Below are 25,139 nucleotides of genomic sequence, written 5' to 3'. Positions count from 1 at the left end.
ATCACTTAATGCACCTCTGAGCTGGAGTGTAACTGCAGGGTTCGTGGTGTGAGGGTGTGATCTTCCAGTGCATTTAAATGACTGCAACAAGCAAACTCTGAAAAGCCTCAGAGCCTCAGGCACACCTGAATGCCATCTACACATGTAATGAGTCCAGGTGATAACTAAACAGGGCAGGGTTCAAATGGGGTTCATATGTAAACACACACATATGACTGGTATTAATCTTTTTATTTTACTCTTGGTAAGAAAACAAATAAGCAGAACTGGAGCTGTGGCAGCGTGGCCAGCGTTGGCTGACTGAAGGCAGGTACAAGGAGACAAAGGTGAGAAGGTGAGCTCGAGGTAAACGGTTTCCTTGTTTCATTTAAATACATTTTAAAGGTAAAATTATCCAGTAATTCACATGAAAGAAAAGGTCACAGGAAAGTCTGAAAAAACATAATTTTCTAGAGTAGATGTACGGTGTTACTGACAGATTTAAAGACAAAGTGTAAAATAACAGCAGCCTTATCCTTAAAATGTGCACAAACAGTTCAAAATAAAAGAACTCCTTATGCACACTTGGTGATAGACTCACTGAATAGATCCCCAGTCACAACAGCACAAGGCACCATCTACAAACCAGATTCTGTTTCTTCTCTGTGCTGGTCTTTGCTGCCATCCTGTGTTCAGTGAGAGGAATTTAGCTCTGTCCTCTCCTGTATTCTGAGTGGACATACAGGATGTGTTATTGGAACCTCAACAGCTGTATTCATGTGAGAATTAATTGTTAAAATGTGTAAATGGATCCACAGAATCAAAGGCATATACAGTGTGATGGATTAGTTTGATTTCTCAATCTTAAACAAAATTATGGACAAAAATTGTGGTGACGCTTTATTTTACGGGTTCTTCAGTTCTGATTTATTTCCAAATACTCCCCTAAGAAGTTCCCTGAACAGAACCACATAACTTTGTAGTAATTGCATAGTCTCCTAACATCCTGCTCCACTGGACAGATGAAGCCGGAGCAGGAGTTAACCTAGATCTGAGGCAGGACTCAAGATGTCAGGACCACATTCCTCAAAACCATGCAGCGATCAGGCACTCTAAACTTCCACAAAAAATATTCACTAGCATTAAAAAAATAATAATAATTAGACTCAGACTGAAATTCTGCTGTTTCAGTTACATCCATGAACTCCCACATGTGTATTAGGTACAATGAGAACTGAGTGTTCTGTTGCAACAGTGTTTATTTGTATGAAAATCACATCAATTAAAATGATTAAATCATAGTCATGGTACTCCAACAATATCATTCAAACAAAAATGATGTTTTACAGGTAAAAGTTTGAGAGTTTCATACACCAGGTTCAACCAAATCGACATTTACAGATTTTAACAGCGTCAGCAGTCTCCTATTCACAGGGATCAGCTCACAACGACAGAAAATAAACACATTTTTAAAAATCATTTTACAGTAAAGATAAATGTCCCAATAAAGGAAATATAAAAGCACAATAGAATAATAGATGGTTTTTATACCTGTTGGTTCGATTAAGAGAAAATACAGTTCTGCTGTCTGTTAGCACTCAAGACACTGAGTGTTTAAGATGAATAATATAAAAATAATATTAATATTAAGTAGACATGCTGTTCCTTCTAGTGTTATATCTTAACATTTCAAGGAAAACTTAAGTTAATTCACCTTTTACAGGTGAAACCTTGTGGAGAACCACTCGACAACAGATCCTTACATCCGTCAGATCAGGGTCAGTTTTTATCAAACAACTCAGGATCCTTCTTTAAATTTTTTGTGTTTGGTCAGGTTGGATGACTGATTGGGAAAATCAGTTATAGAGAGTAGATTCATCTAGATCCTCAATTACATTCACCAGAAGTGTTTTTACCTGGTCTTGTTTGCCCCTCATAGATTATTAAAGTACAATAAAATGTAATCAGTCGAAAATAAAATACAATAACCCAGAATTGTAATTAATTTTTAAACTTGAATAAACGTGACTTTCTGGGTCAGACTGAGTATTTTAGTAATTTATTTTTCATCATTGGTTAAAATTTGACAGAAGATGCTCTGAAACGTTTTGGGCGACACCATCCGCGCATGCGCAGCGGCTCCCTCTCCTCTCCCTATGACTGACCGATAGTGACCTCAGTTTCTGCAGCAGCACACAACTTGCACTGGCTCTGCACACACACACACACACGCGCACACACACACACACACATACACAAACACACACACATACACACAACAAACCCCACGCAGCGGGAGAGATGGCCGGGATTTTCGGGAAGATCTTCGTGGGTATTTACGTGGAGATAAAACGGAGCGACGGTACGTCCACACACGCAGACACCGCTCTCCGCCCGGCTGGTCCGGGGGAGCGGAGCTAACGCCGCCGCTCACCGCAGCGGGGGCTCTCTGCTCGCTAGCCGGCTGCTACATCCCCGTCTCCTCCGCAGCGTCTCCGTCGGGTTATTTCATTAAAGAAAACCCGGAACAGCAGAAATCTGATGTGTCTTTGCTGCCACGTCTGTCAGTCAAACAGACACACACCGGTCCGCCGGCCAGCCGGGCGGGTCCGTCCACCTGTGCGGCTCTGACTCGAACCAGGAAAAAAAAAAAAAAAGCCACCTGGCCTCCTTGTGTCTCCTCTGGGCTCACCTCTGCAGCAGGGCTCCAGCAGAGGAGGAGAGGCGGCCGCCCTGCACTGCATCACCCGGCAGTGGCCTGTGAATCCTGGGCTGATGGATGGATGGCAGGCTGGCTGCATGGGGCCTCTCCCCTCTGACTGCATCTCATCCCACTGGCACAAAAACAGCCCATTTTCTGCTGCAAATGTATAATTTTTATTTGAATGACTGATTGGCTGGTGAGAATCTCGCTGACAGCCTGTGAATCCTGCTGCTGAAGTTGTGTGGTGCACATAATGAATGACAGATAAAAGCCTCCTCATCATCCCTCATGAGCCACACCCATTAGCATCTTATTTTAGTGTTTAAACTGTGACTGCAGACAGGAGGTATCGTGATCATTGCTTTGTCTTGCATGCAAAAATTTGCAAAGGATATTCCGAGTCAGAGATCCTGTGTATTTGGCTCATGGCTAATTGCATGTGATTGCAGGCTCAAGCAGCACACAGTAGCTGTACATCCTATAGGTGCTGAGGCTGAGCAGGCCGAGCATCTCTTTACATCCTCTCTCTGTACCTCCCGCTGCAGGAAGAATACACCAGGCGATGGTCACTTCACTGCATGAAGACAATGAGAGTGTGACAGTGGAGTGGATCGAGAACGGGGACACCAAAGGGAAAGAGGTACAGCTGCACTGTCTGCCTCTTAGCTTAAATACGGGACTGCTTTGCTCTCATACTTCCAAGTTTTGCAAAAATCCTGTTACGAATTTATTGTAGAAAGTGTCAGGAGATTCATTTGTGAGGAAACAAAAACCCACCCAGCCCTCAAACATCAAACACACACATCACATGAGAAATGAAGATTTTAATATTAATAGGGATTTGTCCAATTTTGAAAACAGAGCAGAAAAGGTTGCCAGATCTGATTAAACTTTCTGGTTGATCCAAGAGTTGTTGGAGTTTAAGGTGTGGCAGTACTTCCCGTTGCCAGCGGTAACGAGGTGATGCTGCAGTGTTTTTCTATTTGAGGAGAATCAGTTGTCGAGCAGGAAGTGTGGAGAAGCTGTGTGGTCCCAAACTGAATAAAGAGCTGCAGAACATCAGATCAGCTCCAAGACTCTCCTGCAGTTTTTCCAAATACACAGATTTTTACATGAATATCATCAAATGTCTGATTCTAAGTAAACACAGAGAGCAGCCGCCTGGAGGGGCCAGCATGGCTGCCCGCAGAGGGGTCTACATCTGGGTCAACTTGTCGGCCTCTTACCTCTGTAATGTCGGATCACAGCGGGTCAAAGGAATATAAGAATCACCAGCTAATGTTTGTTGCTGATGGGCGACACATAAACCTAATGTTTTATATGTTGTAAGAGTGTGTGTGTGTGTTGCTTGTCTGTTGATTAATTAATTCCTTCACACATTCCTCACCTCTCTCTCTCTCTCTCTCTCTCTCTCTCTCTCTCTCTCTCTCTCTCTCTCTCTCTCTCTCTCTCTCTCTCTCTCTCTCTCTGGTTTCTACCTCAGATCGACCTGGAGAGCATCTTCGCTCTAAATCCAGATGTTGCTCCCGATGAAGAGATACCTCAGAGTCCTGAGCCTCCTCTTCCTCCCTCCAATGTTGCTAAAACCAGCAAAGTTACCAAGGTCTGCTCCTCACCAGCAGCTATCAGTTATCAATCCCTGTTCTGATAGATTATTATTCATGCTTTAAACAGAACATGCTGTTTTTGTTCAGCTGTGTTCATTTTATTGCAACTAATGAACTCATGATGATTTCATAATTTTGGGGGCTTTTTGGCTTTTATTTTGATAGGTAATTAACTGTAACTGTGGTTACTGATCACTAATTCATACCTGCCAGTAAAATCAGATCTGAGATTTCTTGGTAGCCGAGGTATAAAAACATTAAGAGGTCCTGTGAGGACAAATAATGATCATTTTGTATTTATCTGCAAATACTGTTATTAATCAATTGTTTTGTCTATAAATAGTCAGAATTTAAAGAAAAATGTCCGTGACTGTTTCCCAGAGCTAAAATCATCCAACCAACAGTCTAAAACCTGAAAACCTGCAGTTTGAAATTATTTTAAACAAAGAAAAACAGTAAATCTTCACATTTGAGAAGCTGGAGCCAGTAAATATTTGGCAGTTTTGCTTGTTAGATTATTAAAGTGATGAATCGATCATCAGAATCCATAATTTTCTGTCATTCTATTTATCAACCTACTGGTTGTTCCTTCTTCAGCAGAAATGCTGCTCGGCCTGAAGTTATTAAATTAAATTAAGAAAAAAGACAGATTATTGAGTTGATTAACAGATTTATCACTATCATTGACCTACATTCTTTATTTTAAGTAAAGTCTAGTAGTGTAAATCCAGCTGTTAATGCAGTTACAGGTAGTTTTCACAAATGCATTTTTGCAGCAAGAAACACAAAAATCTCAGAGAGTTTTGAGCTGTAACAATTCCAGCCTGTAATTCTCCACCGGTGTGACATGAACCCCCTTTAATCTGACACTGGTCTGTGAACTCAGTCTACTTTTAACTCTGTAACAGTGTATTTTAATGTCTTTTTGTTTTTTTTTATTTTCAGACCAGACGGATCACTGCGATACCCAAGGCTGAGAATGCTCCACGGGAGAACAGAGGTAGGTTTGATTTAAATGTCCAGACACCCAGAAACCCACTGACCTACAATCTGAATCTGAGGGAACAAACTCGACGTGTTGTTGTCCTGCGATGTGAGACGCTTAATACTCCAACATTATTTCAAGGCCTCTGCGTTCAACCTGTTACCAGACACCCAACCCAAAAATAATGCACCCAAAATAAAAAGGTTTTATTACAGTCGTGACCCTGGTCTCCTGTGAAAGGAAACAAAAAAAGTCAGAATGAAAAGAGACACTGACACTACGCAAACGTCGTAGAAGATTAAGCTGTTCTTCTTTTTGCTTTGCCTATTTTTTGGTGCAGAAAAAGGAATATGAAACCTCCAACAGGAAGAGAAAACACTTTTCATTTAGTCGCCTGTTAACGCCACAAGTCTGAGCCAATTCTGCGTCAACAGCTGCTGCAGAGACGTGTGGATCCTAAAATGCTGAATCAGGACACTTACAACAGCTTTCAAAAAATGTGTAATTTCTCAAGGCTGTGTGAAAACTGAGTCCAGTTCAGAACAAAACACACACCTGAAGTGTATTTTACATGGTAAATTACAATGATCTATATCGTTTAACATGTAGTAAAAGGTTCAGGTTTATTGTCATTTCCACAAACAAACGTCTTCACTCTCAATAATCTGCAGATCTCACTGCAAACAGTTTTCCCATGTGTTGTTTCTTCAGTAAAAAGTTGTTATAATGAAAACTGGACAAAGAAAACTACCAATTCATTTACTGTCATTAATAGAAAAATGGTTTCATGCCCTAAATAAAACCCAAAACTATCTGTATGGATAGAGACATGTGATGTAAGTGGAGAAATCATTTGTTTGCTTTTATAATTTGTGTGAACTGATCCTCAGCTGCAGCAGTGGGAACCACCCGGGCCCGTCCCAGCCAGCACAGCCAAGCTGCAGAGCCGCCTCCACCCGCCATCGCTCCCCAGCCTGCACTCAGCCAGGCCCAGATACAGCAGCAGCAGAACGGTAACACCTAGTCTGCCTGTGTGGGTAACGCACGGCAGACGTAATTCAACTCCACATGCATCAGTGTTGTGTCCAGGCCCAGTGTCTCTGTTGTTGTTTTCTGGTGGAGGGTGTGTTACCGAGGCCCGAGCCAGTGATGTCATGCTCCCACACAGCTGTGAGTGTCAGAGCCTCAAAGGCTCTTTCACAGCTTCTCACTGGCTTTGGCCTCTAAATTTCAACTCATACTACAGCACTTGTTTTAGTCGTCTGCTGTGGCTGTGGGAAATTAGCATAAAAGTGTGCGACTGTGGAAATAAAATCAGATATAACCATCACAACATGGCATTTGGAAAAGTGTAGAGCCACATTAAAGGATGAGAATAAGGTTTTTACTGTCCAGAAAAAGACCAAACAAAGAATGGATTGATACTGTCAAGGTCTGTCTGTGTATCCAAGACCAAAACAACTAAAAGCCAGATGCAGAAGAAGCATTTAGATGCTCTGTCACATTAAAAGACCGGCATTCAAAACTGTACTGATAAAACTTACATACTTTTATATGTATATTATATATTTGTGATGTGTTTTTAAATGTCCCATATTTAAAATTTTTATCTGAAGTGTTGATCTCCATCAGAAGATATATTTGTGGTTTTAAGAACCTTTAAAAATTTTAAAAATCTGATTGGCTGGCTTTTTTTAAAGTAATCTGATAAAAATATTTCAGGTAAACACTCAGAGAAACCAAATCCTGAAAGGTTGGATGGTGGGTCCAGGTGGGCGGGGCTTGGGGCATGGCTGAGAACGGTGACTGCTTTGTTGTGACATCACAAAGTTCCAGCAGTCCTGACGGCTGGTTTTAAGGCTCAGTTTCTGAATACAGGCTGTGTGCATTTCTCTGTGGACTGAGGCTTTGATACTTTCACAGTATTAATATAGAACCTAGACCTGCTTTATAATCACAAACACATGGACATCTACCTTTAGACTGTGTGGGACCTTTAAAAATGTATTTTGTCAGTAGGGCTGCAGAGACGGCTTGTTATTGTGATTATTTAGATAGTTTTGCTCCTTCCCTTCCAGCACGGAGGAAATCCAACTGTGTGAAGGAAGTGGAGAAACTGCAGGAGAAACGAGAGAAGAGACGACTTCAGCAGCAGGAGCTCAGAGAGAAGAGAGCACAGGTACAGTTAAATCTGTACATCAGTGTCATCATTTTATCGAGGTTTTATTTAGGGCTGTCTAATAAAGAGACAACCCTACAGTTATACACACACATAACCACAGGTTCTGAGCTGTAGAACCATTTGTGGTTTGAGATTGACTGTTTCTTGAATGATCTCAGTAGATGTTTCATCAAACCACTATAATCAAGCCTCTATAATCATAATTTGGAAAAATAATTTTTCTTTATAATGGAGTAAAAACCAGATGGGCCTTTCTCTGAGGAGCTGGAACCCTTCCTGAGATATTTTAGTTGTTGATGTTTTAGGCCTGTGCAGAGCCACATAAGTATTATTTAGATCTTGAAAATGAAAAGACACGGAGTAAATATTACATGTTCACATTCTGCAAATGAAGAATATGGTTTTCATTTGCTGTATAATTATGTAAAATATAGAAAATGCACCACTGACTTGCTGACTCTCTGGGAGATTTCATCTGACACTTGCGTTTTCTGTCCTGTCGCAGGAGGTGGATGTCAATTTACCAAACTATGAAATCATGTGTATGATCAGAGACTTCAGAGCCAGTCTGGACTACAGGCCTTTAACCACTAACGATCTGGTAAGTCTGGTTAATGACTGAGTAAACATGTGAGGACATTGGTTCTGGTTATTTCGCATACTTGTATATGAGGTAAGATGTAGATCATTCACGAGTATTCAGTCATAAAGAACAAAACTTTTTTAATCTCAAACATGTTTGAAACCTAAGCAGTCTGAAGTTTCCAAATATACCAAATACATCAGATTGAATTTTGAGGAAATGTGTAAAAAATGATGCACAAGACATGTAGAATATTTCCATTTGATGGAAAGATGCAGCCATAAAAACATGTTGGGTTTGAATATGTCACTCGGTGTAAACATGATACAGCTTCAGTGAAGAGCTGAAACAAGATGATACAGAATAAATGTAAAACTGTCAGTGTGGATTAAAGGTCTGTTATGTTATGAAGCTCTAGTAACAACAGGTCAGTCAGCCAATCAGAAGAGAGGATCTGAGCCTGAGAGAGGAGATGTAAAACTACACTGAGATGGTTTTTTATTAGATCTGAGTGATCTAAAAAAAAAAAAAAGAGAAGATTTCAGGTAAACACTCAGAGAAACCAAATCCTGCAAGGTTGGATGGTGGGTCCAGGTGGGCGGGGCTTGGGGCATGGCTGACTGCTTTGTTGTGACATCACATAGTTCCAGAAGTCCTGATGGCTGGTTTTAAGGCTCAGTTCTCTGTGGACTGAGGCTTTGATACTTTCACAGTATTAATATAGAACCTAGACCTGCTTTATAATTAATAACGGGCATCTACCGTTATATAATATGGGACCTTTAAGTTGTTTTTTCCAACCCCAAAGCTACTTGAGGGGAAATAAAAGTGGACAAGTAGTGATGCTGAGGGGTTATATGCAGAAATGACTCAAAGCTGTAAATAAGCATTTATCTGTACCTGTTGATGTTTCAGATCGAGGAGCACAGGATATGTGTTTGTGTTCGTGCTCGTCCCCTCAATAAAAAAGGTAAGAGTAGCTTTATACCGTAACTGTGTTCAGAGCTGTTTTCTTTGTCGCACACCTTTAACACACAAACATGAAAAATGAAGCCTTTATCTTTGTGTGTTCAGAGCTGTCAGTGAAGGATTTGGACGTGATCACCATTCCCAGTAAGGACGTGGTCATGGTCCACGAGCCCAAGCAGAAAGTCGACCTGACGCGCTACCTGGAGAACCAAACCTTCCGATTCGACTACGCCTTCGATGAGAACTCCACCAATGAGATGGTTTACAGGTAACGTGTTTTTCCTACACTGCAGAAATCGGACCAGAAGCCCTGTTGCTAAAAAAAACGCTCCTCCGCTCGCAGGTTCACTGCTCAGCCGCTGGTCGAGACCATCTTCGAGAGGGGAATGGCGACCTGCTTCGCATATGGACAAACTGGAAGCGGGAAAACACATGTGAGTGCTTTGATTTGAACCTGAGGAGAGTTTGTTTTTTTTTCCAACAGAGCAGGTGTAGCACTGTTTCTGCGAACACTTAACACAAATGTTTTCAGCTCCTTGTTCCCGTCGTAACTCTCACATCTCCTTCCAGACGATGGGAGGTGACTTTTCAGGAAAGAACCAGGACTGCTCTAAAGGGATCTATGCTCTGTCCGGTCAGTTTCCCCCTCACCTCCCTCTTCACTGCTGTCTGACGTCTGACTTTGACTTGACTCAAGTGTCTGTTTTTCTCTCGCTGTGCAGCCAGAGACGTTTTTCTCATGTTGAAGAAGCCAAACTACAAGAAGCTGGATCTGCAAGTCTTTGCCACATTTTTTGAGATTTACAGTGGAAAGGTGAGAGTCTTGCACTTAACCATAAACCCCCATTTTTATTTCATTCGCAGCATATAAACATATGATTTTAATTGATAAAAACACAGTAAATGATGCAAGTTGGAATAATATGTGAGTTTGTTCTTGCATTTAAAGGTGTTTGACCTACTAAACCGCAAAGCCAAGTTACGGGTCCTGGAGGACGGGAAGCAGCAGGTGCAGGTGGTGGGGCTGCAGGAGAGGGAGGTGAAGTGCACAGAGGACGTCCTCAAACTCATCGAAGTGGGAAACAGCTGCAGGTGAAAGCAGGAGATGATCAGAAGCAAGAGCAGCTGAACGAATGTGAGAAACGTTGCTGGGAAAAATTAGCTTTGTGTTGTCTTGTGTGCGTCTCCCTCAGGACGTCTGGCCAGACCTCGGCGAATGCTCACTCCTCTCGGAGCCACGCCGTGTTTCAGATCATTTTGCGTCGACGGGGGAAGATGCATGGAAAGTTTTCCCTCATTGACCTGGCGGGGAACGAGAGAGGGGCAGACACATCTAGCGCTGACCGTCAGACTCGCCTCGAAGGAGCCGAGATCAACAAGAGCCTGCTGGCACTCAAGGTCTCCTCCCCAGCACTGAAGATATCCTGTGACTTCACTGGTTGAACTGTTTTTTTTTTTTCTGGGCTGTATTGAACATTTAAATCATCAGTCAATGAGGATTTTTGGGTCGTGAAATATGGAGGTTATTCAGTCTTAAAGCACTAGACACAGGTTGTGGAAACATTACAGATTTAACATTCATCCTTGAGTCTATGAAATCAGATTAAACAAACCAATTAATTTTAAAAAAATCAGAGAAACTTAAAAGCTTACTTACTGTAAAAATAGATTTTTTTTTGTCCTGGAAATATCGGCAGCGTGCACTCAAGAGATAAGTAGACAGAGTCTAGTCGGTCTGACATCGGCACGCCACTTAGAATGAATTAAATTTTTATTATTGTGTCGTGCATATAGTTAATGTCTTTACTGGACACCATAGATTCACACAAGCCAGGACCAGAGCGCTGCAGATACATTTCCAAACAGAAAGTCCAAAAAAGAAAATGGAGAATCAACTTAAACATCTTTCACAATGAAATCACATCTATAACAGAATATAAATCACTGACATAAACATTCATCTGACAATCAATACCAGTAAAATCATCCAAAATGTAAACACATCAGAATGAAACAGCAGCTCCAGTTTGTGATCATCTGAACATCAGAATATATCAAACCTGATATATCTGTATAAGTATATGTATAAGAAGTGGTGAAATATACATGCTCAAATTTTCCACAGCCCAGTGCGACTTCTTCAACAGTCACAACCCAAAGATTTTTTTATTTTATTATGATATGTGCAGAAAAAAGAGCAGCTGGAACCAGTGAATGTTTGCTTTTTTTATATATATTTTTTATAATGATTTATACAATGATGAAAAAACCTTGTCGACAGTGTATTTATAAATCATTGTCTCTGTGCAGGAGTGTATTCGCGCTCTGGGCCGAAACAAACCCCACACTCCTTTCAGAGCCAGCAAGTTAACCCAGGTGCTGAGGGACTCCTTCATTGGAGAAAACTCCAGAACGTGCATGGTGAGAAGACAGCATGTGTCTCTACAGCGTCTGTGGGTAGAAGCACGGCTGTAACAGGTGTGGTTGATGTCCTGATCTAATGTTTCCCTGCACAGATTGCGACCATCTCTCCTGGAATGGCCTCCTGTGAAAACACCCTGAACACGCTGAGATACGCCAACAGGTGAAACAGATTCTCTCCGCTCTCCGGCATCGCTGCTTTTACTTCAGTAAAAGTTCGGAGTACTTCCTTCACCGCTGTCCTCTCCTGTCTCTTCTTCTTGGTTACGTGTGTGTCTCTCTCCCACCTTGTTTCCAGGGTGAAGGAGTTTGGGATAAGTCCCTCAGACATTCCCTTCTCCCAGAGCGGGGGCGGAGGGGGTCGCTCTGAGCTCTCCCCGACTTATGAGTACGATCACTTTACATCATCTCCCATCACCTGTCTCCGCAGTTTCTCTTCATGTGGTGTCCACATTACCCATGAATAACCACTTTGTGTTGCTTCCGGTCAGAAGTTACCCAGTCATAGAAAGATCACAGCGTAGACTTGATCGAGATAATCAGATGTGTTTATCACATGTTCATCAGGTGTGGATGGGTCCTAGAAGGCTGTTTTCACATCCATCTACTTAAGGAAGCCACAGCTTTCAACTTTCATATTATTATTTGATCAATTTTTAAAGCTCCATCCAGTCTAAAGGTAGATGTCCATGTGTTTGTGATTATAAAGCAGGTCTAGGTTCTATATTAATACTGTGAAAGTATCAAAGCCTCAGTCCACAGAGAAATGCACACAGCCTGTATTCAGAAACTGAGCCTTAAAACCAGCCGTCAGGACTTCTGGAACTTTGTGATGTCACAACAAAGCAGTCACCGCCCTCAGGATTTGGTTTCTCTGAGTGTTTACCTGAAATCTGCTATATGTTTATTAGATCACTCAGAAAACAGTCAGCCAATCAGAAGAGAGGCTCAGATCCTCTCTCCTGATTGGCTCACTGACCTGTTGTTAATAGAGCTCCAGAGAGAAGCCTGAGAGGAGATGTAAAACTACACTGAGATGGTTTTTGGTTCTTAAAACCACAGATATATCTCCTGATGGAGATCAACACTTCAGATAAAACACAGGAGAAGAGTAAAACATGGGACCTTTAATAAAATAAAATATTTCATAAAATAAAAATTTCAATAAAATAAAAACATGTCTGGAGGGGATCTTTAATGACAGCATCTTACCTAAACCCGACCAATCTCATGACTGGAGCAACACTCATATATTCAGTGTCATCAAACTGTTACATCATTTAATCCCAGTGTTAGTTGAAGGGGTAACTTCTGCCTTTTGTCACATTCTTGTGTTAATTTTGCATCAGTGGTTTTTTCCACCGTCCATTATTTGTTGAAGTTGAGCTTCTTTTATTTTTTCCCAGGCTTCATTTCCTTAAACACCTGCATGGAGTCTGTGATGTTTATCAGTTCCTTCATCACCACACTGATGCTCCAAATGTTTCTCTCTCCTCTTTGCATCCTGAGCATTGTCACCATCCACACCTGTGTTTATCAACTGCCTGCAGCTACGAACCGTTGTTGCTCATTAGCTAGTGAGTAGTGAGTGTTACAGCTGTGTTAACCTGCAGCGCTGATGTGTTGTCAGGGTGAAGGAGCTCACAGTGGACCCCGCAGCAGCCATGGAGAGCCGCCAGGGAGGACACATCACCCAGCTGGAGGTGCTGGAGGCCCAGTGGGGAGTCGGCAGCTCTCCACAAAGAGACGACCTGAAGCTGCTCTGTGAACAGAACGTAAGACAAACACAGGTCCACTCAGGTGGATGTACACATTCACATGTACATTGAAACAGGTTTGTAATCTTTCCTCCTGTTCATACTGACTGTTACAGAGAGCCGAAGTGAAACCAGAGTGATATAATAAATAATTCAAGCTCATATCCATCATACCTTCAGACTGCAGCCAGTACGATCATTAAGTCTTACATTTTATTTATTAATCTTATTAAGTCTTAAATTTCACTTTGTGGACTCTGCAGAATCCCAGCAGGAGTCTGAGTTTAACAGATCAGCCGAGTCTCTTTCAGAGCTGAAGGGTTTTTAGTACTGAAGTGTTTGTTTGTGTTTCCTCAGCTGACCCTCAGGTTTTAACGGTCTCGGTCATGATCTCTTTCAGGAGGAGGAGGTTTCTCCGCAGCTCTTCACTTTCCACGAAGCCGTCTCTCAGCTGGTGGAGATGGAGGAGCAGGTCCTGGAGGATCACAGGGCTGTGTTCCAGGTACGGCAGAGTCTGACAGTTGTGACAGTGGTTTGTGTCTTTGACAGCAGACTTTACTACGTTTCACTGAGGAGAGCAGCTCAGGAACAAGAACTGATGCTGTGGACTCTTATCTTACACCCGGGGCGAAGCAGCACAAAGCGAAACACGGGTGTCTTTGCTAGTTTCAGACCGATGCAGTTCTCATTTTAAATAGCAACACACACACACTATAACCACACACACCTCTGCATATATGAGCCTGGTCAGTTGTAACTCGATGTAACAGCACAGAGACGCCCACATGCCTGAGACCTAACACCTTGTGCTTGGCATTTATTATTCAAATTTTAACTGAGGGTGCAAAATATTAAACTGAGCAGATCCATTTCCTCTGCAGAGAAACGTTCTCTCTCACTACCCGGAGAACCTGCCATTAATGCCATTAGACCTGGCTGTTGCAGGTTACACCCATCTGCTTATTTTCCAGAGGCTTTTCAACATGTGTTGAACACATTGCAGGAATGTTAGTGCTCAGGTGTTTGTTCCAGGTCTCTCCATCAGTCTCAGTGAGCGTGTCCCTTACAGGAGTCCATCCGCTGGCTGGAAGATGAGAAGGTGCTTCTGGAAATGACGGAGGAGGTGGACTACGACGTGGAGTCATATGCAACTCAACTAGAACAAATCCTGGACCAGAAGATCGACATTCTCACGGAGCTGAGAGGTACAGTCACCACGGCTGCAGCATGTTAACGTCTGAGTGACAGGAAGTCAGCGGTGTTGTGTATTTCATGTCTGAAGTGTCATAATAACAAGAATTTCTTCCTGGATGTTTCAGTCATTGCAGCCTGTGCTGTGATTTTCTCTTGTCTTTCAGATAAAGTCAAGTCCTTCCGTTGTACACTCCAGGAAGAGGAGCAAGCTAGCAAACAAATAACCCCCAAGAGGCCTCGTGCACTATAGACGCCCATAAAATACATGATATTTCACTGTAATATTGACTTGTCCCGAAAAAGGTGAAGGCGTGTCGCTGAGGAGCTCAGCTGTGGTTTTACGACTTACTGTCTCTGTGTGTTTGGTTTCCCCTCAACCTCTTTCCTGTACAGGCTGCCATCGCTGCCCATCATCCATCCGTCCACCTGTAGCACCGAAGAGCAGACCGTCGTCGCTCTCCATCCTCCTGTGAAGTGTATTTACAAGCTTTCTGTACGTGCGCCAAGTCACAAGTGCTTCATTTAAACAAAACAAAACAAAAAAAAGATGAATATTTGTTTTAAATGAATTTTTTATAGAGTCAATCATAGCTTATCCTCACCACGGCCAATTTTATAAACAGCTGTTGCCACTTTGTGCAATATTTGGAGGATTCTCTTCCTGTTCTGCCCCTTGTTTCAGCTCGGGGGCGAACAGGGCATGCTGAGTTTGTGTGTAAAATGAGCCACTGCGTGTTTGTGTTGATACTGTATGTAATATAGGTTTGACTGAGAGAAAGCCTAAGACACAAAAATAACCTTACATTACATTAATTGACCTGATGAGGGCACTATAATCAAAGACAAAGCCGCTGATTTCAGAGCTTTCCAGACAACATTTACAGAAACAGTGTTTTTTTCATTTGCCATAATAAAGAAATGCTACTTCTTGTTGCTGTACTCATTTTTATTTATTCTGTAAACTTTTATTTTTAAAATGTTTAAATTATAATAGAAGCCTTGAGCTGTTACAGTAGATAGGCAGAACACTGTAAGACCCTCACTCTTTATTAGCAGTATATAAATATGTAATAAATGGATTATAACGCACTATAATGTAGTTGTGGACATTTTAAAGTGTTGATTAATATACAGTACGTGTTAGAAATTATAACATCTTCCTCTAAAGATGTAGTTTATATTATTTCTATTCTATTAGACACAGTATAGGTTTTAAATACATTAATGAAGAGTTTGATCTGCTACAACTACAATATGTGTTATAAACCATTTATGTAACGTTTACATGAATATTTAAAAACTTCTCAGAAATATTTAGTTTCCATTTTTAAAATGAGATCACTCATTTCCAAAAACAGCTGAGTTCTGTAGTTTCAGCAAACGTTATTCAAACAGACGGAAATGGTGCATTTGTTGGGGACTATTTTCTGCTGTGATTAATACTCATTTTTTGCTCTAGTCCAGGAGTCTTTGAACCCAAGGAAGTAACTATGCAGTTGTTGGGTGGTATCTGGAAATATTGTGAAGAAGAACAAATAATTGAATGAATTAATAATTTATTGTCTAATAAAACATCCACATACTTGTAAGAGGAATGTTAACACAGACGTTGGATCACAGATTTGTGCGACGCTGATGAAGCAGTAGCCCTGCAGCTACAACAGGCTGCTGTATGGTTCAGCACTGTCACAGCAAGTTTGCAGTTGAGAGTGCATCAAAACTAATTAGCACATAAGTCAAAATCGATAACTAACAACATGGATAGGTTATTGAACAGGGCTCCCCCAGGCTCAGGCCCTGGGGCCCAAGAAGTCGAGGGGCCCCAGACCAGAGTATTAAGTGACTGTTGAGATGAAAAACAACCACAAAGAGACACAAAACAATTTAAGAGATGCAAAAGAAAATCTACAAAGCTTAAGAAAGTGTGACTTGACAAAAACAGATTACAAAGAAATGCCAATCGACTACATGGAGGCTCAACAAGCAGCTAACTGAAGCTAATTGAACTTTCGTTTTTAAGCTTTTTTTGTTTTAAACACAAGATATAAGGTGTTAGTCAGATTTAGGGATGCTGCTAGGCTCTGTCTCTTTACTGGACTTTGTATGAGAAATAAAAACAATTATTTTTACAGCAATCTTCACTTTTCTTTTAGTATCTAAAGTGCAAAAAAAAAAGTACTGTACTGTATATTCAAGATATATCCACATATTTGTATTTAAGACAAATAAATAAATAAAATTACAAATTTGTGTGATGCTGATTATACAACAGGGTGACCACTGTGAATGCAACATATATTAATTAACACTAAACTAATTAAAATTCTGACCTGATGTCAGCAGTAGAGGAATGGTTACTGGATCATTAAAGTTATTAAAATTCATCCTCTGGGGAACATGAATGTTCACAAAAATACATCCAATAACTATCGAGATACCCTGCAAAAACCTGCTGGTAGCACTAAGGAAAAAAATCAGAGCAACACCACAGTCTGTAGGAGTCATCCTCTGGGGAACATGAACAGAACATGAAACATGAACAACGTCTGCAGAAAATTTTATGACAACCCATCCAATGGCTGTTGAGTTATTTGAGTGATCTGTAGATCCAATAAAAACACACATACTCATGTGGAGTTACCGTCCAATTGGTTTTATTCCACAGTACAGACAATGGTAGAGAGCGCCGGGGTCAGAGGTCAAACTTCTGACATATATATTGTGTGAACTAGGAGACATCAGTACCTACTGTAGCTTATGTCTGAAAACAACAGCATGAATCAGAATCACCTACAGAAGTAATTCTAACTCTGTCGTTGTTAATTAAATACACACAGTGCTTTTATCAGTGTTTGTCAATGTCATGGATAAAAAGGGCAACACTGTTAACAACATGTAAAAATGGGTCATGACCATCTGTATACACTAGCCCCCTGTTTAACATGTATAAGCAGTATATTAACACTTATTAATAAATAATGATAAACAGTTTATTACACCCTAAATGTTTCATGTATAGATATAAGAACTTTACTGTATATTTAACATATTTATCCACAGCCTGATGCCACCATAACTGGTGTATAAACAGTAAATTAATGCTTTAAAACTAAATTACATTAGATACAAGTTGTAATCATATGTGAGTAAATAATTATAAAGCATTTAATTACTGTTTATACAAGTTTAAAATTCACAGGCAGATTTAATACTGTTTAAAAAATGAGTTAAGACATTTATTATTGTAAATATGTTATGTTATCAACTATTAATTAACTGTATAATATGTAATTGTGAGTGATTTATACTGTAGGAAGTTACAACTAAATACATAAACAAATACATGTCCTTATAATTATATATAATTAAGTATAATGTTATAATGTGTTAAAAAAACATTTATTCAGTGTTGATATACTGCTTATAAATGCTAAATAAGGGGATTAAAATAAAGTTTTACTATAATACTTTTAAATTTGCATGTGAATCTAATTTCAAACACTGTATATATCCAAAATATATATGAATTATTGCCACCATATATTTTAACACTTTAATATTTGTCACAGACCTACTGCTCTATAGTATATGTGATGCTTTATTACAGTTGTGTATGTACAAAATATGACTGATCTTACAGCTGGACATCACCTGCTGCTGTGGGATAAAGAACAACCTGTAAATAATGATCAATCACATAAAGTGTTGGTGCAACTTTATAATAAGGCATCTTTTATAAAGGCTAAAGGTTGTGATTGGTTTATTAATGGTTAATAAACAGTTTACTAATACCTTTACAGTTAAAACCCATCAATAACAACAACTGCCAAGTTGCCAGGTTGTGAAAAATACTTCTGGCTGGTGTTCAACCTTCCTATTTGGTAATAATCTAGTCATAAATGTTGGTAAATCCATTCATGGGTTTCTCACTCATTTAAATAAGCTGTCAAATAATTATATTTGTCTTGATTTTAAGATTTTAGAAACATTTAAAAGCACATCAATTAATTAAGAAAGCTGTTTTCTATTTACTGTTACTATTAAGACTACAGTGGATTTTAGTCCAGATAATCTGAGGCACTGTGGTCAAAGAGATTTTTCACAACCTGGCAACCCACGTTTTTCTTATTAATGGGTTTGTAACTTATATATAAAGTATAAGTATATAATTTATTAAAGGAATATTCTGACATCTTTGGAGATATGATTATTTGCTTTCTGCTGAAAAGTTAGATGAAAAAAAAAAAAAAAAAACACCCTCATATTTGGTCATTAAATACACAACCAGCAGCAGATTATCTTATTTTAGCATCAAGACTGGAAACAGCTCTATCCAAATGCAACAGATTCTGCCTAATTCACACTTTATGTGTCTCCTTTGTTTAATCCATACAAAAACGTGTTGCCAGGGTCACAGGCTAGCTGTTTCCCCCTGTTTCCAGTCTTTATGCTAAGCTAAGCTAAAGAGCTGTCCCTTGTTGGTCATACTAAATGGAAAGATATGAGTGGTATTGATCTTTTCATCTAATTCTCTGTCAGAGAGAGAGAGAGAGCCAAACTATTCCTTTAACCATTAATAAACCTTTTATAAATGGCACCTTGCTATAAAGTGATACCAGAATGTTTTATTGTAAGGTGTCTAATACCAACACTAACACTGGACTGTGGAGTTAAAACTGAGCTGCAGATAAACATGTAGGTCTCTATGACATTTTATCCAAAAGTGGCAATAATTGCAATAATCTCAAATATAACCAGCAGAATTTCTTTTACATATATATATTTCATTAAACAGTGAGGACGTAGTGGACAACATGACTGGTTTATTATTGTTAAGCATGGAGGTTAAGTAGTTCCAATCCGACTGGATGACATGCAACAGCTTGTTAAATAGAGCTGCTTCGTTATGGGGTTTTAACTTTTTATCATGCACCCGCTGCTGACTGAAAAACCAGTCTCGAGTTATATTTCAAAGGTTCTGTAAAATACTCCAGTTTGAAAAACAGGTATAGTCCTATAAAACGCTCAGCGGTTGTTGTAAAGAGACAGCAGAGGTCAACAGTAGCTCGAATACAAATAGTTTTCACGAGGTGTGAAACACAACTGCAGGTGGTGCGTGTGATTTCAGACTGTGAATTGCCTTTAGCTCACTGGTGTAGATTGTGCCCCTGCTGTGATAGTGGTTTATTTTGCCTGGCTGTGATTGGAACAATAATATTGCACTGGTAAAAACAAAAACCTTCCTGTGTTGGTCCATAGCCTTAATGACCGCCAAAATAAAAATGCTACATATTTCAAATATATTTCACCTGAAATTTCCATAGTAACATCATGATCTTTAGGTAAATAAATAACTCTCAACCATATAGGTCCTACATATACATCTTTACATTATGTACACTGACATATCCATGGCTCCTGAACAGACTCAGGACCCAAATGGGGAGACATTCAACTCAGCAGCCAAACGGCCAAAGGGGAACAATGGGTAATCCAAAAGCCTGCCACCCACAGCACAACAAAAACTTAATGCAAAGGTCCATTCGCAAAACAGCTTATTATCCATGATTACAGAAACTCACTCGACCTCTGCCCTCAAGTAAAAGCTTTAAAAACAGATTCATTTTTCTGTTAAAGCCGTAAGGTTTTTCTTTCTCAAACATGGACATCAGGTTAAAAATGTAGTCACCAAAAGCCCAAATCAAAATGCTCTCAGTACATACACATCATCTCCCCTTCTTCCTATAATAAAAGCTTGAATAGTCAAAATGAAGGGGTTTTCAAACAGACATGAGACAAAGATACCGTGTTGAAAGGGACTGGTTCATGCTGGGTTTCTGAAGACAATGAGGATTTAGTTAATGTGGTTTGGCCTACTTAAAAGAGCTTAAAAGAGTCAGGACACAGTTAAATCTGCACACAAAGACATAATTAAGATATTTTTAGATTCATTGTGACTTGTGTCTTCTGCCTTGTGGATATCATTCATTTCGATGCCCACGTGCGAATAAACGTCCAAACATCCGCTTAGAAATCCTGGGAGAAAAAGACGCTCCTCATAAATCCGGTACTTGCCTGAGAATCATCAGGTTTTAAAGTTGTCTACATTAGAAAAGTAATCAGCCGACAGTTGTCTGTACAGCCATGGACACACTGCAAACTGCAACTGCTAATAGCTAATTCGGCATACTTTTAATGGCGCCACCTTGCCAAAATGTACACAACTCTTGGCATTAAAAACTGGGCTGCCCCCAGGTCACCTCCCAAAAGCATTATGGGAAGTGTAGTTTCATAATATAGGCATTATCTACTAAACAGAAGTAAGACAGGTAATAATAAAAGGACAATAGGAGGACGGGGGGCGCAGTTGTCTCAGTGTCAGACTTGAAAACCCCTAATCTAAATACTTAGTGTTTGGCACATTTACTTGCATTATTTTCATATCCTGACAAAATGTACAGACTTGTACATACAGTATACCCTGAAATAAATAAAAAGTGTCATGCACTACAGAGGTGTTCAAATGTAGCAACATGAGATGGTAACTACAGTCTATTCCCACTGTAAACTAGTGCAAAAAACAACAATGAGGTTATACAGTTGATTAACTACAGTATCAGAGAATGGTTTTGGCTTCTGTGGTGGGTTGAAGACATTATCACACAGAGTTGAAACAAACACGCTCCTGTGCAGTATGGAAGCTGGGCATAAAACAACAGCATAGTAAAGTGAAACAGGAGGTTCAACCTTACTCTAAAAGCTTTCATGGGTTTAAATGATAGGTTCACAATTTTTCAAGTCGGTCTTAACACACAAGTCAAGTCTGTTTGAACACTGACACAGGTTTTACTTGCTGAAATCACTCCTGCTCTTTATACTGGCTGTGAAGTGATCCAGTGTAAGTGATGGGGGCCAAAATCCACTTTCTGTGCCAATGTATTCAAACATTTATCTGAAACTAATATGAGGCTTCAACCGTTTGTAGGGCTGGGAGAAAAGCAATGATGCATGCAAATGTTATAGTCTATGATTCTGAATTGATTTGCAGGTTCCAAAAATCTAATTTTACGTGTTGTTAATAATGTAATGTTGACAGTGCACAGTGCACAAACACTATATTTGGGAACATTTTAGATTTAAGTACCTTGTCAAAACCTCATATGCCATCATTCAGAGAGTATTTTGAATCTACAACAATTTCTAAAATGAATCACGATCCCAAGAATTGGATTCAAATCAAAAAATGATGAGGTTCTCAAAGATTCACATCCTTCACAGTTTGAGTTAGAAAAACCAAGTGAATATCTTCTAAGGTGACGACATTTTTAGTAAGAAATTCCCTCCACTGCAACTCAGCAAGTCATGTGGAGCGGTCACTTTGTACTAAAGAGACTGGAACTTTGGGAGAAATACTCCTGATTTGTCTGTCTAAAATTTTGAATGCACTGAATACATCTTTGGAGGAAATGAGGATTTTGGATTTTGTCCCCCATTAGGAACGATTCCAAGAACCAAAACCAACCCAGGTACCATCCACGTATTTGAATGTACATATGTGCACCTGACTGTTCGAAGACAGGCTTGAAAAACCTTTCCTTTACTGAGCGAGGGTGGCATGGGTGGAAAAGCTGACTATGTTGTGCACATTGTTTGTGTTTTTGGACTGGAGATGTGAGGTGGCTTCTTCTTCTATGTCCCCTTTGAATGAAAATATACAGTTCAGCAGACAGAAGCAACAGAATGATGTTTGAGGAGGCTAGCAATTTTCTCCCCACCTCCACTGAATCACTTCTGGCCTGTTCTTCGGCCCATCTGGTAAAAATACTCAAAGACTCGTGGGTCTGCCTGAGTGGGAATCCTGCCTCCGCCCCCCACAGAGCGTCCAGCCTGAAACGAAACAGGCTCCTCGGCAGAAACACCCGGTCCATCCTGTTCGATCTCATATGAGTGAAAAGAGCAAAAAGCCGGGGGAACACCACACGAGTGTCTACCAGCAGCAGCGGAAACAGAACTCCACCAACAGGTGGAGCAGAGGTATTGCAAGCAGATGAATATATAAAGGGATTGTTGCTGTGGACTGTACAGAGTTTCAGTTGTTGCTTTAATGCTGCATGCCCTGTTTTCCTGCTTCCTGTCCCATCTGTGGAGTAAGTGTCTCATTGGATATTAAGGCCTTGGACGGCCCAGAGGCCACACTGAAATAAACACTACAGTCTCACACACGGTGGAATGAAAACTGGAGCTAGCAATTTGACTTGGACGTAACACAATAGTTCTGTGACTAAGACAAGTACTTTTCTCTCTGATACAGGTTATTTCAAGAGTTCAAATCCAGCTCTCTCGTGTTTAAAGGATCAGTTCACCCAGATTACAAAACACATATTTTATCACTTACCTCTTGTGGTATCAAGCTACGCATTTGCTTTTTGTTTTATGTGCCCAGGTTATGAGACGTGTCTCTGCTTCCACCCCAATACAACAGAGGTGAACAGTGCTCAAGAAGGCAGTTTATTAGGAACACCTGGATAAAACTAATGCAGCCTAATACAAAGTCCTGCAATAAATCCTCCTTCGTGAAGGTTATAATCTTCAATATGTTCAGTTTTAGAGAGGTGGTGATTCACCTATCATCACTTTGGAGGATGCAGGTCGTGCTGCTGCTGAATTGTGTTGCTTTATATAGAGGTGCTGCTTTCATCAGCATCATTTCCAGCAGATGCAGCAGCAGTTCTCTGAGAAAAAAGCTGTAAAAAGCCACTGCCCACTAGCAGACTGACACAGTCAGAGAGCAGCTGGTGGACACAGTGGAGCATTTAGCTGCTCAAGAGACAGATATTTCTCTGAGGAGCTGGTGGAGACCAAACACAGAGCTAAAAGAGAGGGAGCACTGGACTGAGATTCATCAATCATCATCATAATTAACAAGGTGATAATAATAATAATAATAATAATAATAATGAGGTGGGAAAAAATAATACTGCTTAAAAAAACTGAACTTAACACTTTTTAGAGAGACGACTTCTTCAGTAGAAAGTTGTTCCACTGACATTCCCGTTCTCCTCTGTTGTTTTGGGCTGGAGGCAGAAATGTCACAGATAGATATCTCACACTCTGGGTGAATAAACCCAAAGTTGTCTGTTTGGCTAAAAACCACAACAGGTAAAAGAAAACACATATTTTTGTGATGTGGAACACCTGACCCTTTAAGATTTTAACCTTCATTTCTCTCCTCTGTGATGCATCTTTTCTCTTTTTGCATTGTGAGGGTTTTCTTTACGTACTTATTGCCAGTCATTGCTGGGTAGAGTGTGTGAAACATGTCGCTCAGCTGACAGTGGGACGGAAACAGAGGTGAAGGTGGCTTTTTGCCATGGCTGCCAAACTGTCGTGGCCTGAAAACCCGTGCTTGACTGTTTGAAGATGAGTTCTGGCTCTGCAGTTTGTCCTGAGCTCATGAGTGTGAATGCTTGGACAGTGTTGTATATTGTAAATGTGTGTGTGTTTAGAAGGGGGAGAGGGAGGAGGTCCCGTTACACGAGATTAGTTTAAGGCTTACAATATTTCACTTAATCCTTCCTTATCAATTTTTTTTAAATAGTTAGCGATGTATCCTATAAAAGTATTACTGGAAAAGAGTCATGCTACAGAATTGTCTTTTGTTCGCTGGATCCCTCTTGGCCTGATTAGTCCACTCCTCCTGGACAGATCCCTCTTTATCCCTCCTCCCTCTTCTCTCCTGATCCAGTCAACTCTGTTGTTTAGGCTAAATCCCTCACCTGTCTCTTAGGTCTAAAATACCCCCCCCCTTCCCATCCTCTCTCTGTCCAAACTTTGTCTAGTCCAGAGATCATGGTGGTTCAGACCGGGTCCTTTAACACCGTAGCTCCTTTTTTAATTATTTAGGGCCAAGTAACCCTCCACTGCCCTCCCTGGTGCTCCCGCTGCGGCCCCAGCACCCCGCAGCTATGCTCATACTCCTCTGGGTCGCTACCCCGACCCCTCGTTCCCGCTCCATCTCGCACTGGCTCAGCGTACGCTCAGTCCGACCCGATTGGTTGGGGGAGGCCGAGCCCGCTCCGCCGGGCTGCTGAGAGGAGATGGTGCGAAAGATGTGGTTGCGTTTACGAAGGAAATCTCCTCCGGCTGCACCCAGGCCAAAGCTGCCCTTGCGGAGGACCATGCGGGCGCTGGCGGACTTGGCAGGACGAGACCTCTGGTTGTACTCAAGCTGGGACAGGTGGGAGGCGTAGCCATCCGAGATGAACTGGAATAAATTTTATGATCAGTCAGATAAAGTAAAATCATCCAGTGTTTCACAAAAACACAAAGATTAGAGAAACTGTCTTTTTTCCTCTCACACTGATCATCTCATGACCCCTCAGATACACCTGGTGACCCTTTGAGGGCCTGACCCATAGCTTGGGAACCACTGGACTAAACTAACTGTATATAGTATTTCACACCAGCTCCAACTGGAGCAGCTACAACTGTAAAAGAGGGATTTTGAATACAAGATTTGGAGTATTGTGGTATTGATACTTTTACTTATATAAAGGATCTGAATACTTCCGGCATAATTGACTGAGAATATCCTTCTAACTGGTTTCAAACACTTTCCCCGTTTTCTTTCACTCCTCTTTTCAGAGTCCGGTTTCACTGATCCGGCACAGTATCAGCTCTGCTCTTAAGAATCATTTCAAAATGCTCAGTTTTTATGTCAACATCAATGAGATTATATTTGTGGCATGATCTCTAAAT

General features: G+C 40.6%; 2 protein-coding genes across 6 annotated transcripts in view; one reads left to right on the top strand and one right to left on the bottom strand.

The window, feature by feature from the left end:
• The first annotated feature begins 2,147 nt into the window (after nucleotides 1-2,147).
• LOC139611022 (kinesin-like protein KIF2A) lies at nucleotides 2,148-15,320 on the top strand. 2 transcript variants are annotated; one of them, XM_071465250.1, is made up of 21 exons: nucleotides 2,148-2,341; nucleotides 3,229-3,323; nucleotides 4,167-4,286; nucleotides 5,236-5,290; nucleotides 6,166-6,288; nucleotides 7,354-7,454; nucleotides 7,963-8,058; nucleotides 8,956-9,010; nucleotides 9,115-9,277; nucleotides 9,353-9,443; nucleotides 9,580-9,643; nucleotides 9,732-9,823; nucleotides 9,959-10,101; nucleotides 10,203-10,407; nucleotides 11,320-11,430; nucleotides 11,526-11,593; nucleotides 11,729-11,818; nucleotides 13,061-13,205; nucleotides 13,588-13,689; nucleotides 14,257-14,392; nucleotides 14,546-15,320. In XM_071465250.1, the coding sequence occupies exons 1-21, from the start codon at nucleotides 2,281-2,283 to the stop codon at nucleotides 14,629-14,631; spliced, it is 2,202 nt and encodes a 733-aa protein (XP_071321351.1). In that variant the 5' UTR covers nucleotides 2,148-2,280; the 3' UTR covers nucleotides 14,632-15,320. The 2 variants fall into 2 exon arrangements, with proteins under 2 accessions (XP_071321351.1, XP_071321352.1); XM_071465251.1 differs by lacking the exon at nucleotides 11,729-11,818 and having other exon boundaries at nucleotides 2,150-2,341; nucleotides 14,546-14,967.
• A 1,698-nt stretch (nucleotides 15,321-17,018) lies between these two features.
• LOC139611019 (membrane-associated phosphatidylinositol transfer protein 2-like) overlaps nucleotides 17,019-25,139 on the bottom strand; it is a 55,561-nt gene continuing 47,440 nt past the window's right edge. For all 4 annotated transcript variants that reach the window (XM_071465238.1, XM_071465241.1, XM_071465240.1 and 1 more), the window contains one exon: nucleotides 17,019-24,645. In XM_071465238.1, the coding sequence (XP_071321339.1) occupies nucleotides 24,277-24,645 (369 nt within the window). In that variant the 3' untranslated portion in view covers nucleotides 17,019-24,276. The remainder of the gene's footprint in view (nucleotides 24,646-25,139) is intronic.

This window comes from Trachinotus anak, unplaced genomic scaffold, assembly GCF_046630095.1.
Source record: "Trachinotus anak isolate AG129_WGS33_773 ecotype Australia unplaced genomic scaffold, CSIRO_AGI_Tana_v1 ptg000028l, whole genome shotgun sequence".
NCBI classification, from domain to species: domain Eukaryota; kingdom Metazoa; phylum Chordata; class Actinopteri; order Carangiformes; family Carangidae; genus Trachinotus; species Trachinotus anak.
The sequence above is the reverse complement of the archived record's forward strand: the minus strand, read 5'-3'. Positions and strand labels throughout refer to the sequence as shown.